Here is an 18,665-nt window from a genome sequence, read left to right on the forward strand (position 1 = left end):
AAGTCTGTTGTTTATTTGTTAGAGGTTATATACTGGGGCATTTTTTTGCCTGAACAGTTTCAACAATCTTTAATGGTTACTGTCAAAGTGTTACAACCAGGTCATTGAGTCACAACATTAACATACTTACAGTAAATTTTCATATTATAATAACTAGAGGGTATTTTTGTGCTAATAAAGTGACTGAAGTAGGTAGGAAGGTAACAGAAGAACAGCAGTCCTCACACCCACAGCCAAAAGGCAGGGAATATTGTGAAGGATATAGAGTCACTTTCTAACGCCATAATCGTTTCTGATTTTTATTTCTTTCTACATTGTAAAGGAATGCTGAAGGCATCCAAAAATGCATTAATCTCCTTTAAACAGTTGATATTGAGATGTTTCTGCTACTTATGCTCTGTAAAGACTTCATAACGCCTCTAATCTGAGGTGCTGTTAATTGGTCATTTTTTAGGCTGATAACTCTAAAAGAACTTCTCGTCTGCGGCAGAGGTAGGTTTTGGTCCCGCCCTCCTGGGATGGCCTTCATGAGAGCCAGTTTCATTATGGTGCTTGACGGATTTTGGAAATGCACTTGATAATACTGTTGTTGCAAGAACTATTACAGAAAGGCTGACCTCTGTGTCTTAAAATAACAACTAACTGTTGTTTTTCTTGTTGTTACGTAATTACCTAATACCATATGTGTTATTTTATAGTTTTAAAATCCTCAGTATTGTTGTAGAATGTAGAAAATAAATAACTAAACAAAAACAAAGAAACTTGCAAGTGTTCTAAAACTTTTGAACGGTAGTGTGTGTGTGTGTGTGTGTGTGTATATATATATATATATATATATATATATATATATATATAGCAATCAAGTTTCAAGGTAATATTAAGCAAGAAATATGCTTGATATGCTTATATGCATATGTGTGAACAGGACCTGTATTCAAATTCGTACCGTTTGGCAATGGATGTTGCACGTTATGATACAACTGAACAGTTTTTAAAAGACATTTGTGCTGGTAAACTCAATTGTGATCATAAAAATTTTGGGAACAGACATAATGTTGGTGAGGATTTGTAGCAAAATACTCATACAGTGGTATCTGGGCATAGCAACACAGCGCCTTAAGAGTTTTTGGTTTAAGAACTGAAATTTTGCCTCGGCATACAAAGCTTTTTAAGTATATGTGCGAATGAACCAAGCTAAACTAAACGCCAGCTAAGTTGTGTTTAAGGTTAAGTGAGGTTTAAAGTTTATTTATTTATTATTTGACTTCATTTACATGTCTTAAAAATGTTTTAATTGTTTTAATATGCAGAAATATAATTATATTGTTGGAAAATGGTAATATTGGTAATTTTTTGGGTGGATGGAACAGATAATCTGCATTTACATTATTTCCTCTGGGTAAATGTGTTTCAGCGTTTAATGAAAAATAATTCAGCGTTTCTTTATATGTGATAATTTACCAGGCAAAATTACATATTTTTTTTACTTTAGTCAGTTCTAAACACAAAGTGGGAAAAATGTTTTGTGCTCTGTCTGCAACATACAAACTACCCAACTCGGATGAGCAATGTATATTTTTGGGAAAGAGAAAGCTGTATAGGCAGGAGTTTTTTTTTTTTTTTTTCGATTTAACAAACAAATATGTCCGTATGCTGATTAATCTGAAGCTAATACTTTTATATATACTCTAACTCAGAAGTTATACTTTGTTTATTTCTGTGCACAGCCATGTTGATTTGTCATCATGCTTACTCTGGTAAATAAGTGCAAAAATAATAACAATGGCATTATTATAAATTCTCTACTGTTTTATTATATGGTTCTGATGTGGCTAGATTGACACTTTAAATAAAATGGTACATAAACTGAATTAATAAGAGGGGTAAAATAGTTTCTCACAATGTATAATTGTTAATTTCCTGTTGCCTACTTAAAAATTAATTCATTAATAAACAAATGAACACTATTATTATCATTAATATTATTATTATTATAAAAAGACTCAAAGTAACAAATTACATGGCAACTATTTCTGCAGATATTATTAAATAGACAACGTTCAGCTATGAGATGACAAGCACAAAGCTCCGGACCCTGGATAACAGCATGACCCGGACAAACTAAAGTTCTGCTACAAGAGCTGATTTCCCCCAGCACTAAGATAAAGGTAGGTAAACAGCGATGGGGATAATGTGGAAAATCTTTAATCAAACACACTAAAAAAAAAAGCTAGAACGAAATCACGTCACATTTTTCTTATGAACAGGCATGCCATTCAGGAAGAATTTTTCCTTTACAAGAGTTCTGCCTAACACATTCCAACATTTAGACTACAATTTGCACTAACAGACTTTTAACAGCCTCAAACGAACCTACAAACTGCTCCAACACCTCTTACTAGTCTAGTAAGTGTTCTTTTCTTTCCCTTCTGAAGTTTCTAATACTGGTGATATTAACGAAATAAAAGTGCATAAAAGCTTAAGTCCAGATGAAGGTAAAGTCCAGACGGTGACATGTTAATAGTGCTGCAATTTTCACGTCTACTGTACATTTATGAGCTTTCCCCTGGGCTGTGTCTTCTTAGTGCTTCTTAGAGACAGCAGAAATAGCTCTAATGTTCTCTAAGCTCAATCCCTTAACAAGATGAAAAAAAAAAAATTTACCACAAGACAAAAAATAGTCCTAATATGTTTTGAAGAGTGCTTTGTGAATTTACCTACCTTTTAATATTTGGTTTCAGAAATGTAGATTTGACACGTTTTATCTCAAATTGATGTAATGTAACATTTAAATGAAACTGTGGCTGCAAATATTACAGAAACTACTGTTTAAATTGAACGCCTCTGAATGGGCGTTACATGATAAAGAAAAACAATTATGGCACCAGAGTGATTTCTCTAGCATCTAGTGTTCAGGCAAAAATATATTTCTCCAACTTGCCACATGTGAAAAAGTCAATATAACGTACCCAATATTCTCTTACACTATTAAGTTCTACAAACTGTGGTGGTAAAAATTCCAGAACCCAGGTCTTCAGTTTTGGAAATACTTAAACCATCATATCTGGTACCGACAAACATGTCAAAGTCACTGAGTTCACATTTCCTCCATATTCTAATGTTTGATGTGAATGTTATCTAAAGCTCTTGCCCTGAATCTGTGTAATTTTATGCACTGCGCTACTGCCACATAATTCTCTCATTGGCTAGTTGAATGAACAAGCAGGGTTGAGGTGTTAATTCTACCACCTTTCCCAATACTCCAGATTCTTGGCTTTTTGAATAAAGAATTATAGGACATATGATGACTAAATGAAGTGTCGAAGACAGGGACACGGGGGGGACTATCTGTGCCTAATGACCTATGTGACATCCAAAACAAACCCCAGTTTTGTGGTCTAAAGTCAAATAAGATCGTGATGTTGGCATCCATTTGTTGGATATTCTTGGTATTTTCGTAACCAATTAAATACAGCCAAAAACAGTATTGGTGCTGAGATTATTTTTTAACTTATACATAAAATACAGAAAATGTGCTTGCCAAAGAAGCTACTGTACTTCTGAAGTTTATGCAACATGGAAATGACCAATTATGCTTCCCAAAAATTTTCAAATGGATTTTGAATGGCCATTTTTCAGCATTACAATCTATATTGGCAAAGTTTCATCTGAATGACAATTAAGATCAGTGAAAAACTTGAAATAAAAAAAAAAAGGTTACGGACACTACATAAAAGGGCATGAAATTATAATTAGCAAATGGGTTTATTTTTATCTGATAAAAATATAAATGTGTATGCATATTAACAAAAACATGGAACAGGAGATAAGCATTAAATATTATGAAAAATGGTGTTACAGTATGTGATCCTATCGGAAAATTATTTTTTTTTTTACTTAGGTGAAACACTTTTTAGCACCAATTCCGAGTTTTGGTCGATATGTAATGCCCTGCTAAAATCTATGTAATTGAAAAATGACGGTTAAGTTCCAATGAATATATTATCAAGACCATCCTCAAGTTCCTCTAACTCTGATGATCTAACAAATAAATAAATTACTGGAAAAAGTCCCTTGAGTGCATCAGTAGTTCAGTGCAGTGACATTTTCATAATGATATATGATTCAATTTTACATCAGTATTTTAGAGCCAGAAGGATCTCGCTTATCTCTGGTATTCATGCATGCACAATCATAAATCTCTGACAAATTAGCATTATGCTGATATATCACAATAGTTACACTTTCATCAAAGGGAGCCCATCATCTTGTACTTTGACTAGAATGTGTTTCTGAAGGATCACTGTCATAGTTGGAATCTGATTTTCTATATTGTCTACTGTTTTCAGTTACAGTAAGTGCCTAAAATCTCTTAGAGACCCACTGGCACAATTGAAATCAACCTTGGTCATTTTACTCAAATTGCACAGCCGTCGCTGATCATGGAATTTCGTCTTCCTTCTTTATCCCACATGACTTTTCTCATTTTGGCACCGTGAATCATTAAATTATTATTTCCGCATTTTCAAACTAAGACAGGGTGGTGTCATTTCTTCAAGACCAGTATAATTACTAGAGATTTAAAGCTAGATTGTCAGTGTATGTCACATGGTTTCAAAAACTATTTAAAACCATGATAAGTCTTGGTCATGATAGATAGTCATGACAGATAACCATGATTTCAAAGTCCAGTTACCGATCCACTCTTATTATATACACACAGTTTTCCTTATGCCATGGCCTGTTTTTTTTTATATGACCAGCTGATCAATGCACCTACTAAACAATGACCATCAGGGTCTCCCAGGAATCATTCACTGTTAATCCATCACATAGTGTTAAGAAAAAGCTGAAAGAACTGGAGCATCTGGAACACCAAATGGAAATATATTGGTCGAAAGACGCCTAACACTGAAAGCTCCACATTAACCATGCTGAAAAAAAAATATGTTCTTATATGTTGAGAAACCTGGTTTAAATTAAGCTTCTGGTATTAAGAGCCAAGGCAAGTGGCATTTATCTTAACATGGAAGTAAATGAGATGCACAGTATGACAGTGACAACAATAAGGCAATCAAAATGTGTTTCTTCAGGTTCCCCTAAACAGAACCTCCCAATCATTCAGAAACACAAACAGGAATGTGCACTCTCTCACCACCTTCCCTGTAAGAAAGACTTCATCTGTGAAAAGTGCCATTTTAATTACCCCCATTGGGCTGAAAAAGAGGTAGCTGAATTGGTATTAGCTGGCAGATTGTGAGCGCAGACAGTTATGCAAGAGGCAACAGTTTTAATTTGAGGTGTTTTGTTATGCAAAAGAAAAAAAATGTTTACAGCAATATAAAAAAAAATAAAAACATATTTTACCTTTGGAAAATGATAGCTTTAAAAGTGCCAGCAACAACATACAGGAAACATTACAACTACTGTAGCAAAAAACATATATATCACCTAAATATAGCTGTATATAATGGGGTTTAATGATTGACACTTGTGGGATACTAAAGCAGCGTAACGTAAGAGACGGCTTTCTGAATAAAAGATGTATATATCGTCATAATGTATAAAAAAAACGCCAAACAACTCTGATATCTCAAAAAAGGAGTACAGTGTTACTGTAGAGAGTGCTGTGCAAAATGTTAATAAATGTGGAAGACAAGAAGCCGAGGTACTAGGGCAACACAAAAACATGTCGTGTTTGCTCCCTGACTCTTACAATCTCCCTTTCCAGGCACACTAAGACAACTTATTTTCCAAATATGTTGACAACAGTTGGTGCTATAGTCTGGACAAAAGAAAAAGGTCACGAGTCCCACTCAGTGTGTCATTTTTCACATTTCATTGTAGACAAACAGTAAATTTTTGGAAAATGGACTAGAGATGGTAATATACAGTAGGCAAAACCATAAAAAGAGTGGGTTTAAAATTACCAGTGCGGATTAGGTCTTACATTTTAAATAACTATTCACTTTGTGTCTAGAAAGAAAATCATCAAGAAAATACATATGCAGAATTCTCAAAGTCTGAACTAGTTTTGGCTGGGCCAAAATACAGCACAGTGAGTAGCTTCTGGCAGATTGGAAATAGATTTTTGCATTTGGACCTCACATTTAATTTGTCTAAAATCGCAGTTCATTTACCCACCTGTCTTCTGAGTTCCTTAGAGATATGTGGTAACTCAGGAGCGGTGTAACATTAGGATCGCAACAGGAGGTCACTGCTAGTGTGGCCTCGGGCTGCTTTTGGAATGACATCATTAAATAAAGTTAATCATTCTGGATTTCCCAGTTGGAAATCTGAATCCCTAGCTAAGACAAAGTGTCAAGGTCTTTACATCTGGAATGGATTTACAGAGTGACTGTTGTAACAGCTGAACTGTCAGATCACTTCTGATAGTTGGAATAAAATGAGCAAGGACACACACGAACACGTCACAGTCATAATGTGTCAGTGAGAGGCCGCTAAGTACGATAAATTTAAAACGCAATTAACTATTGGACTTTTTTACTTTAATCATCCAGATTAATTGTGCACTGACTTTAATGTTGCATTATGCCTCATAAAAAAAAAGGAAGAATTGAGACTACTGTCCAAGGTAGACCTCTAGAGAGATGACCAACGGGATTTTAGTGAGAAGTCACACCATGACCACTAGCACAACAATCAACCTTAAGGGAAAACAACACCTTTCTTTAATTAAAGCTCAAGGGATATACGGCAATAACATCATGCTTAGGAGAATGAGAAATACACACATGGCAGCTCCTTTGCATGTTTCATATCTAAAAATGCTCCAAAAGTCAATTAGATTCCTCCCAATATTACACGACTTAACCCTTATCAGAAAATACCCCAGAATTTAAAGTGAAACTCAAGCTTGGAGTGATTTAGAGGTTGAGGTTTGATGGTGACTGGTATGATGACCACAACTCCCCAGCTTACGTTTGCAGAAATGGGAAGCCACACATCACTATCAGTTAGATGTAAGAGCTGCATTTCAAAGGGTATTGGTGGTTTCTTTTTCAGAAGATCTTAAGGAAAACTGAGCCATGCAGCTGGATTTAAACTCATGTTCTGGCTCTGGGTCTGTGCAGCCAAGTCTTACTGAACCACAAGAAAGTCTTGGAGACAACAGGAGGGAGTATAAACGTGGAACCAAATGCAGAAATGCATAATAAAGAGACACCTGACTAAGCAATCACAACCTCATGCTGTTGTTCTTTCATACTTGTTTTCTACTCTCATTTTTCATCATTTTTCCCCCCCTCCACGCTCTATCCCTTTATACCTTTCTATCACTCATGCCATCTGCTGTACTGTCCACATTAAAGTGTAAAAAATGGCAAACCTGTATGTGCATAATTCCAGCATTTGGCCTTAATGTCTACTCCATATTCCCCTGCATTACCAGTTGTTTGTGTGTGTGAGACCCAGCGGAGAGCCTGAATCTCTGATGTGGTAGAAAATAAAAAGCTTCTTAAAAACCTAGAGCCAGAAAGGCTGCATGGTGACTCAGACACGAAGGATAGAGAAAGAGAGAGAGAGAAAGAGAGAGAGAGAGAGAAAGAGAGAGAGAGAGGTTAACCACAGGTGTGAAGAAGGCTTGGGATAATACGACTTTTGCAAAAACAGCTATGCACTTAATGCGCGCTGAATATCAAACTAAATGTGAGGACACCGAAACAAAAGGAAAGAGACTAAAGAGCCGGAGGAGACAAACAGGAAGAGGGAGGGGTGACTCAGGTTGCATGGGGAGGAAGCCCCTCTCTGTGAGAAGCTTTCGGAGAGCGTTCCGGATGGCTGGTGGAGCTGTGTGGGTGAAAACACACTTCAATGTCATCGTTCCGCTGTCCGCTCCTCATTCCTGTCACCTATGGAGAGGAGTTTCCTGATCCTGACAGGAAGGGGAAGGATAGAGGGAGGGACAGGGGGAGGACAGATGGGTCGTGAGACACTGACATGAGCTGAAATGAAGGGTGATATTACATCAGGAGCATCAGGAGAGGCTTCAGTCAAGTGTGAGAGGAAGTGGCCAAAATGAGCAAGACCTAGCAGCCAGACGTTAAAGAAAACCAGAATGTCACTTGATCCTGCTGGAGCGACCTGACTGAGAGAACACAGCCTTGCAAATACCACACGTGTGACTCCCATGGTCCTCGATACAAATGAAAGCTGACAAGGAATTCATCCAGCACCTTGTATTAAAGGTCTCAGCACCACATTGGGCTAACCAACAGAGACCACATTGAGCTGGTTTTCATGAATCAAATGATGTGATTGTACTTGCGCCTTTCTTGCTATAAAGTGCACATGGCAGCTCAAACATACAGTACTATGTGGTCGAGCTTCTGATTGGCACTGGACTCTGGGCAGTCTTCCTGTAGTCATGGACATGGGCATAACATTTTACTATCATTACCTGCAGGACATATTTTATAAAGACCACATTGACTATACGTAAGCTTGAAGCTTCATGAAGATGGATTAATTCTGCCAAATTAAAACATCTCCGAATTACAGATAACACTGATGAAAGTAGCCATTAAAAGACAAGACACAATTATATGGGGGTTTAAAAATATAGATACATCTATGCTTGTTTGACCAGTATCTATTTAAGAGTCTTAAAGTACTTGTTACAGTAGGACAGTAATGCCATGTTCACATTATCAGCCTGAAGTGATTCAATTCCGAACTGGTTTTTATAGCAGTCTGAATGCAAAATCTGATTTTCAGATTGGATCAGTCACTTTCATATGTGGCTCTAGATCCAATAGACAGTCATATCACTTTAATGACTTAAATTCGTGCAACTTTTTTGCCTCTGAACATGCACATGGGGATTTCATAGCAGCACTAGGAAAAACTGGAAAAACAGCTAAAGCAAAGTGTCTGGCTTTGTTCCCTTTTCTGGAAAACAACAAACACATCCAACTAACTGCTTGCCATACTCCAGAGCAAAAAAAAAGACGTATCGATGTGCACATGCATGCTGTTTCAGAGGACAGACATTAGAGTCAAATAAAAGTCTATTGTAATTATGATTGTGAATGGTCATGATGTGCAAATCTGACCTGACCAAAAAATCTGAAATTAACTTAATGTGTCTTGTAATGTGATTGAAGGATTGCATAAACTTCATAATTGGGACGCACCAGTCAATAAGTAATGAATGAAATACGTTTTTTAAACATCTCCAAATGCACGAGAATTGAAGAAAGGTAACAACATGGCCAAAAGAGCACACAAAAGAAAATAAAGCAAGAGAAAACCTGGGAGACTACAGAGAAAGGTGTATTAATTTTATTCACTCTGCTCCCATAAAAGAACCCGAATGAGCAGCATGATGATAAAAAAAAAAAAAAACCTCCATCTATTTGGAATCAGGCCATTAAGCAGGACAGTGGAAGCGCTTTCATACAGACAAATAGACAGGACACTCCGCTAACTCGGGAAAGCACCATGAACAACATCCATACCGTCCATCACTACCACTCCACTCTTCCTCCAATTCAATGTAATCGTTTGCCTATCCTCAGTCCCTCTTTACTACTGGAGTGTGAAAGAAGACGCATACACATATATAATATGAATATATGAAAGTGACAAAATACAAGTAAACTATTGCATTTAAATAAGCAAAGCTGATGAATACTTGCATTTGGCGTGAAATCTGCTACCTTCTCATACACACTTTCACACAAAAACAGATGCTTTCATTTCATCTTTTTATGCCAAACAAAGGGGAGTAATTAAAGAGCAAGATTTCCCGAAAATCATTTGGCCAAATAAGGGACAGAAGGCTTATAGATGTTTTTGGCTTCTTTTCTGTGAAAGAAAAAAAAGAATAATTTAAAAGAAAAGGACAGAATGTTGTTCTCTGAGCCAATGATCCTTCACTATAGCCATCAATTTTGATCATATTCATGTTCTTTGTTCTCTTTATGTTCATTTACAAAATTCTGCGAAGTCTCTGGGCTTCAGTTTAATGTAGGAAAGACGAATGAGATTTGCAGTAGTACCATCATTATTAATAGTACAACTGTTGGTTCTGACCATGCGATCTGACTGGACAAGGGGGTTTCCATGAGTGACAATAATAACCAGTAGCATCACTGGGACATTTAACTATGGGGATGTGCATCACTGCACCTCAGGTGATCTTATAACCGTTAATTACAGAATTAGATGCATTAAATTGTTGGTCAAGAAAACACATCTAATAATGTAATGTCATCTTAAAAAGCACGTTGACTCCTTAATAGTTGCTTCCAAGTCATTCTAGAATCATCCGTGTTCTTTTATTTATGACTACGAAGCTAACTGGCAAGGCTGAATTCAAAATCGTTCTTCAACCCCTGATCAAGTGCCCTAGATGTGTGTGACAATAGATTGTAAACCCTACATAGTGCACTAGCATCATGCTTGGAAGGGCACTCCCCCAAGTGATACTGCTTAAATATATATTTACTATTATCAGCAGTACTGACTGTAGTAGTAGTAATAGCCATAGTACTGTACCAGCAACAGTCATACCAACAGTAGTAGTACCAACTGTACTAGAAGTACAGTGGAACCTCGGATTACGAGTAACTCGGTTTACGAGTGTTCCGCAAGACGAGCAAAGATTTTTAATAAAATTTAACTTGAAAAACAAGCATTTTCTTGGTTTACGAGCACCGAGTATCATGTTTCACGCATGAGCTTCTTGTTTTGACGCCGAGCGTCACGTGATCACAACTGAGCCAACGGTTTTTCTCTTTCTTGTGCTGCAGAATCGTCTCCTCTGCTGGGTCTTAGTGCTCGTCTCTTACTAGTATAATCCACATCTGCGCACGCGTGTACTGTTTACTATAACACTGTGACTATGTTTGTGTGAAACATATTTTATTTTGTTTGAAAGCGCGTGTGTACAGCGCATGTACTGTTTCTTATAACACACGTGTGTGCGCGTAAGTAAGGCAAAAGAAATTCTCAATACAGAGATTAATTTTTTTTTTTTCCTCATCGCGATGCGTGTGTGTGTGTGAAACCCTCATTTACAAAAACACACGTGCACAGAAATGAAGGCAAGAGACACACACTCTGCTCTCTGAAGAAACTCTGTCACAAATCTTTTCTGAGGTAAGCTGCTGGGTCATTTGTTTATTTGTTTTACTTTACAGCAGTGATTCTGTTAGTTTGCGCTCACTAGCGATGTTTATTGTTTTTTTTGTTTTTTTTTAGATAAAACAGTGTAGCGGAAGAGAGACGTTTATTTATGACCGCTGTTTACGGAAGTGTAGTCCAGTGCGGGAGATGCATTGTGGGTAATGTAGTCCGGTGTGTATGAACGCGAATGCGAGATTAGGATATAGAGCCTGAGTTTTGTTCTTCAGTAGTTTTTTTTTGTTAGATTTAAGTGCAGGATCCACCCAAAAGTTTGTACTATAACCTGACAATGCAGAAAATAAATGAACGGAGGCATCGATGAGTTTGTCCATCTCATCATTACACGAGCATGAATTAACGAGCTGTTGCGCTGTCGCGAGCAACATAAAAAAAAAGCGGAGAAGCTTTAATAATTTCAAAGAGAAAAACAGTCTTTCTGTTAAAGTATGTGTGAGTGTGCTTAAACGAGAGGAGAAAGTTTTAAGTTGTAAGTTGAGGAGGGGGAGACAGGAGGGGCTGAAAGCAAGAGTCTCCACTAACTCTAGCCTCACACACACACACACACACACACACACACACACACAGCGCCTGCGTGCACAAAAGGGAAACGCTTATCTGCCGGGATTTATTTTTTACTTTTTTGAAAGGTAACATGCAGGTTAATTTGTTTTATTTTTACTTAATATTTTGTATTAATTATTTTTATGTATTTATTTTTTTGGGCTGTAGAACAAATAATTTAAGTTTCCATTATTTCTTATGGGAAAATTAAATTTGGTTGGAGTGTTTTGGAATACGAGCCGACTTCCGGAACGAATTGTGACCGTAATCCGAGTTTCCACTGTAATAGTACCGCAATAGTAATACCAGTAGTAGTAGTAGTATCACCTGTACTAATAGTAACAGAAATAGTACCAGTAACAATGACGGCACGTGTAGCTTAGTGGTTAAGATACTGGACTAATGATAAGAAGATCCCAGGTTCAAACCTAAGCACCACCATGGTGCCACTTTTTAACCCTAACATGCAATGAGATAATATGTAAGTTGCTCTAGATAACTGCATCTGCCAAATGCTGTAAATGTGATAGTGGTACCAACTGTACTAGTAGTAATAGTACTGACTGTATTAGTTGTAATAGCAAAAGTAGTAATGGTCATAGTAAAATCATGGTGATACCAGAAGTAGTAGCAGCAATCATACCAACAATAGTAAAATAGTTGTAATAGTACTGTACTAACTTTTATTTTTGCCAGTACTATTGTTATTACTACTAGATAGCAATAGTACGAGCAACAATAACAGTAGTAGTAGTAGTAATACTGATACAGTAGTTACAGCAAAATCAACCCCAGTAGGAGGAGTCGTAATTACTGTCCTATAGTAGTAACAGCTATAGTACCAGATATAGTAATACTAATAAAAGTAGCACCAGCAGTAGTACTAGTACGGTAACGGCAGGCGTAGTATTAGCAATAGTACTAGCTGTATTGTGGAAATAGTAGTAGTAGTAGTAGCTGTACTAACTATACTAATAGTTTCAGAGTTGATTTGTCAATAAGTACCTCACTGTGTGCAGGTCCGTTCTCTCCCGAGGGGCTTAGAGCTGAGTCACTGCTGCTCCTCACCATGAGAGGTGTGCCTAAAAAAAACACACACACAAAGTCATCTCAAGGCTGCAATCACAGTGCAATCAATAGTTAAAAGTAACTTCTAGGATTCCGAATATAATAGAATATTAATGAAGTGACTAAAGGGTGAAATCTTTCCGTTAAACAATAAAGAGGCAGCAAAGAAAAGAAAGGCAAATCTTAGAGAAAAATCAAAAGAGAAATCTGAAAACCTTAACAACAACATGGGCTACAGCAAAATACTATTGCACTTCATGACTAAACATTTGTTTGCTCTCTGTTTATTGTTCATGACTCTGCATATTATTAGTTTATTTATCACACGCTGTTAGAAAAGGGAGGAGAGAGAAAGAAAGAGAGAGAGAGACTATTGAGTCTGTGTAAAAGAGAGAGGGGGAGAGAGACCGACACTGAGTAATGTACTTCTTAGGGGCAATGGGCATGTCAAAAGATGGAGGGATAGAGGATAGAGGGATGGAAGAATAGAGCAACAGCCAGAAGAAATGAAAAAAATATTATGTTGGGTTTTTTTTGATCAGCAAACACAGCAGCAGCAAAACTGTGTCTGGGACGTCGACATTATACTTTGTCAATTCCAAGCACACCACGTTTTCAAATTTGTTGCCTTTTACAAACCTTTAAAAAACACACATGCAACAGCACTTTCAATAAAAGACCTCGGAGGGTTCAACAACAGCCATTCCACTGAAAAATTGAAGGAAAACATGCAAAAATGAGTTAATTTGTTTCCTATAGGAAAGTGCAAAGCCTGCTCAGGGACCTGGGAATGCAACTAACAGGCGTATTTCTCTGAATAACACAGCTAAATCAATCATTACAAAAACACCCGCAAAACTTTTACAGCCTGTAGTAAGTCAGAACAAGTTGAAAAATTGAGAGATAAAGAAAAAAGAAAGAGTTGCCAATATTTTCAGCAGGAGGCAAACTATTCACAATCACACTGAAGCATGTCATCATGGCCTCCAGTACTGCCTCCTTCTGACTACTCAGTCTGTACATGGTGCAGTGGCCATATTACATGTACCTCCTGGCCTGCAAGGACAGCTTCCGTTGAGCTTGATCAGCTCTGTCATGGCTCTATCATGGCTTTATCTTTGCCTGTTTGGCACCACAGGGGGTATGGGGGAGAACAAGGGGACTCTGCTTTACAGCAGGCCTCAGCTGCTCAGAGGGACAGCCATCGTGAGGCTCCTCTCCATCACCACAATTATCCCTAACAAACAGGCCAGCACAAGAGCACGGCCTCGATGGAAAGCTACAAATCTCACAAACACCACTTCATCAAGGCCATAATCGTTGAAACGTAGAGGGACATCCTCTTATGCGGATGATGATAACGAGCTCAGTGGGAGAGAAAACTCCTCCGAACTGTACGTGCTCAGAGCTTCAACAAGAATATATTTACACAGACAGACAGATATACAGCGCAGGAGTAGATCTGCAGTTAACGCTCTGGTCTAAATGGAATGTTTTGAGGTTAAGTCCCGGCACTCTGAAGCTGCTGCTTTTGGGTCTTCATCTGTTCAGATCCATTAAAAGTCACTGCAAATCCATCTAACAGACAGACATCGATAGATAGACAAACAGAGAAATAGATATATTGACATATAAGCAAGGAAAGGGGATGGGTGCACCACTGGGTGCAAGTGAAAGGCACGCCTTTTCCCCAGTATTCATCACCCTCAGCCATTAGCCCAGTGCAGCTTGTGATCGCCTCTAAAGACAGAAATTAGATTTCAGCTTTGAGTGAGTTGGCATTGCCAACTTCCCGCTCCTTAGCTGTTTTTTTTTTCTTTTTTGTTCATTCAGATGCAGATCCTCAGCTCCCAATTCATCAGGTGGCAGTGTGGAACCATTAGAGTGGGTTTATAATAGATGGCAATGTCAGGAAGCTGAAGAGTGTGGATCCAGCCTGAGAGATTGAGAAGATGGAGAGCGACTATGAGAACGTTGTGCTCTGTGGGCTAAAACTGCAGCCCTGGGGGTCTTTAGTCATCAGAGTATCTCTCTGTCGTTTCATCCATCTCGCCTTTTAGTTCACCCTGGGCTCGCTCTCTGTCGCTCTCTCTTTCTCTCTCTCCCCACCTCTACTTCATTTAATCTATTTTTTTTTCTTTTTTACTCAACTTCTCCCCCACCCCAACCCCTTACTCCACCAGGTTTATTGACTATCAACTCGCTCTCATTCTCTTTCAGTCTACTGCATGCATGAGAGAATGTGAGATTCATTTATACAATAGATTGTCAAACATTATTATGTTTAGAGGCTATGATAAAAAAAAAATTATATATATATATATATTTCAGAAGCCTTAAATATTTAATATCTTATGAATGCAACACCAGCTGGAATAAAAAAAAATAAACAGAAATAAAATTCACGCAGTGCTGCTTATGAAGACCATAAGGTGGCTTATGAAAGGCCAGAAGCGCGACAGACTGTGAAGTCATACCTCATAAAACATTGAAATGATATTGTGGTCGGCATGGGGCCTCGGGAGTATTCATTAACCATATACAAAATGTATACATGTCAAAAATATTTGCAGGGTCAAATATTGACCAGAATTTGAAGAGCACCCATGATGCACTTAAAACCAGAACCATAAATGGAAAAATCAATGATGCTTTCAATCAGATGTTTCTTAGAAACAATAAGCGTGTAAAAGGGGGAAAGGGAAGAGAGCAAAACCAAAATGAAAAAATAAGTAAATAAAAAAGGTCAGAGATTGTCATTATATTATACGAATTCTGACTTTACATACGCACAAGGTGTAGCTGATGAGGCAAACTCACATGCGTTAACACAATAAACCTCATCTCTCTAACATCACTTCTATTTGAGTAGACATGACAGAGGTTATGTGGAGTTGTGTCTCAAGTGTGAGCTCCTGATGTGCAAGGCCTCTCTGCGCCAGGTCAGTGCGGTCCGATCCTGCTCACTACCTAAGTAAATCTGTGTTTTATCACACCGACACGTGCTCGTACAGTACAGGAGGTTAAGGTTACAGCCTGGCGCTTTTCATAAATATGTCAGGCGTGATGAAAGTGGGCAGATCGGGCTGTGCGGGAGATAACCAGTCTCGAAGGCTTCCTCTCGCATGCTGCTGACACCGAGCATGTCTACTCGGCTTCAGGTGAGACTCTCCAGACATGCTGCTTTTTTTTTTTACAGACAGCGCTTACTGAGCTAAAGCACGCACTTCCTTTCCTCTTCTTCATCTCTTACTCACCATCAACTGGCTACGGTTGTTATGGTGTCACAGTTAGTCATGGGTTATGAACAGACCGTTACTTCACCTTGTACTCATTAGCATGAGTATTCTTTTTTCCTTTCAGGCACTATTTCATCTCAAAATAATAAAGCCATGCGGTCATGCTAAAAAAATCTTTTGGTAAACATTGCTTCATATCCTGTGGGGAGAAAAAGTAATTGTGTCTCTGATTCAGTATAAAGACACAAAGAAAACTAAATTATTGTCTTGTATTGTATTGAGTTTACCATGTACTATAAAACAATGAAATCTTTATAATGTTTAAAGGGACATTATCACATACTGTCATATATCATTATCTGGTCATGTGACCCCGCTAAAGCCCAACTCGTAATAACATTTAGAAGAAAGGTGTATGTAGTATGGATAAAACACATCAGAACAAAAAAAAGAATTAAAAATTTCTCACCACATGTTTGTAAATGTATGATTAATACTATTATACCTGTTCAAATGTTTATTTTATTTATATCAGAAGGATCATCTCTATCGGTACTTTTTTCAAATCGTTCTCTTTTTCCCCTCTCTCGCTTGTGCATCTGGCTCATTGTCTCAGCTTATATGAGTTTTTTTTATTTCTATGCTCTCTCTCTCTCTTTCCGTCTCATCTACTGGTTGACAGCGCGACTGACTGCTGTTTTCAGGTTACAGACGGATCACAGCAGAGATGTTTGCACGGTGAAACCTCAGTGAACTCTAAGGTCGTGATGGAGAGCAGAGAGCTGTGTGTGTTGGAGGAGACGGGTTCAGAGTGTCAAAGGTAATTCACTGCCTCTCTGCCTCGGCAACTCCTGAGGGACACATTACCTTCTGGCCTAAACCAACATAGAGACGCTGAGGTTAAAGACAGCATCGAGCAAGTGAAAGACCTAAACCCACAGACTCAAACCCAGCACACATGCACAAGATCCACTGAATAGAAAGGCAATTCAGCAAACCAAGAACAAGTGCGCATCGAGTTCCACTTTGGAGCTGTATTGTCAGGCCGTAGGCCTGGTTTTAGTTGGCAGAACTATGATGAAAAATGGATAAAGTGCTAATCCTGACCAGGTGTGGAACACAAAAATAAAGTAGCATAACCTTGTAAGTCAGGGAGCTGAATTAAATGTTGTTTTGTTTTTTTTACTGTTTAAGATGAGTTTGTTACCTTGCAACTAACCAATTTACACAATTTAGCAATGAAGGTATCAAGTTAAATAAACTCTAATTGTGCACAAAACCGAAATATGTTCTGTTGCATAAGTGAGCATGACTTAAACCAGAATGTTGCCTGCTTATTATGATAAAAGATGAAAAGCATGCACAATGAACACACAAGTGAAGAATTTAGTGGAAATACAGTATGCTGCTCTGGGAAGTGACATGGAGACATTTTTTTAAAAACTGAATGTTAGACATTAAACTGAAATCATATATAATGAACCTAAAACAATTAAATATCATGAAAAAGTCCCCCCCCCACACACACACACACAATTTATTTAAAAGGGCAACACTTATATTATTAATTATTATTATTATTAAATATTTCAAGCCTTTCTTGTTTGTTTGTTTGTCCTAATTTCCAAGATTATGGTTACAGCTTATGAAAATAAAAAATCCAATATCTGAATATATTAAAACATTTCTTAATATCTATTAAAAAGGATTAACAATACGTAAATCGTTAATTTATGCACTTAATTCCTTGAGTCCTTTAACACAAATTGCAGCAAGACAAGGTGGTGTTTAGAATGTGGCACTGCTGAAGACCAGATTGCTTAAATAGCAGCCTTCAGTTAATCTGCATTGTTGGGTCAGGTGTGTCTCATCTTCCTCTTGGCAATACCCCATAGAGAATTAGCTCAGGCGAATTGGCTGGATAATCAAGCGGAGTAATATCATGATCAGCAAACCAGTTAGTGCTAGTTTTGGCACATTGAGCAGGTGTTAAGTTCTGCTGGAAAGGGAAATCAGCCTCTACAGAAAGCTTGTCAGTAGCATGCAGTGCTCTAAAATCTCCTGGAAGACAGCGACATTGACTTTGGATTTGATAAAACACAGTGGACCAACACCAAGAAATGACATGGCATGCCAAATCATCAGTGACTGTGGAAACTTCACTCTGAACTTCTAGCAACTTTGATTCTTCCAGACACTGGGACCTTTTATGTAAGAAAAAGACTTTGGACCAATGAGCGATGGTACAGTTTGTTTCCTCCTTAGTCCAGATAGGACACTTCTGGTGTCGTCTCAGGTTCTGGAGTGACTTGGTTTTAGGAATGCAACAATTGTTATTCATTTCCAGAAGACGTCCATGTGTACTGGCTCTCAGTTATTGAATAGTCTTTACTTGGCAATTTTCTTAAACCTACGGCCCTGTTGCTGACGCACCTTTTCCTATCACATTTTGCACATCCTGTCAACTTTCCATGAATATCATTTAATATACTGTAGCACCTTCTGTGACTTCCTTTCCTTGTGGGGTGATGTTGATCATCTTCTAAACCACTTTCAAGTCAGTAGTCTTATGAATAATAATTTATTAAGAAAATTAAATATAATATTTTAGGATCTTTTCCATGACTGAAGCCGTAATATGGAAAT

The 18,665-nt window shown here is 37.8% G+C and overlaps 1 protein-coding gene across 5 annotated transcripts in view; it reads right to left on the reverse strand.

Annotated features, from left to right (window-relative positions):
* The window catches only part of pard3bb (par-3 family cell polarity regulator beta b), a 307,077-nt gene that overhangs the window by 210,035 nt on the left and 78,377 nt on the right, over window positions 1-18,665 (reverse strand). For all 5 annotated transcript variants that reach the window (XM_053496440.1, XM_053496439.1, XM_053496437.1 and 2 more), the window contains one exon: window positions 12,718-12,794. In XM_053496440.1, the coding sequence (XP_053352415.1) occupies window positions 12,718-12,794 (77 nt within the window). The remainder of the gene's footprint in view (window positions 1-12,717; window positions 12,795-18,665) is intronic.

Source organism: Clarias gariepinus, chromosome 5, assembly GCF_024256425.1.
Source record: "Clarias gariepinus isolate MV-2021 ecotype Netherlands chromosome 5, CGAR_prim_01v2, whole genome shotgun sequence".
NCBI lineage: Eukaryota > Metazoa > Chordata > Actinopteri > Siluriformes > Clariidae > Clarias > Clarias gariepinus.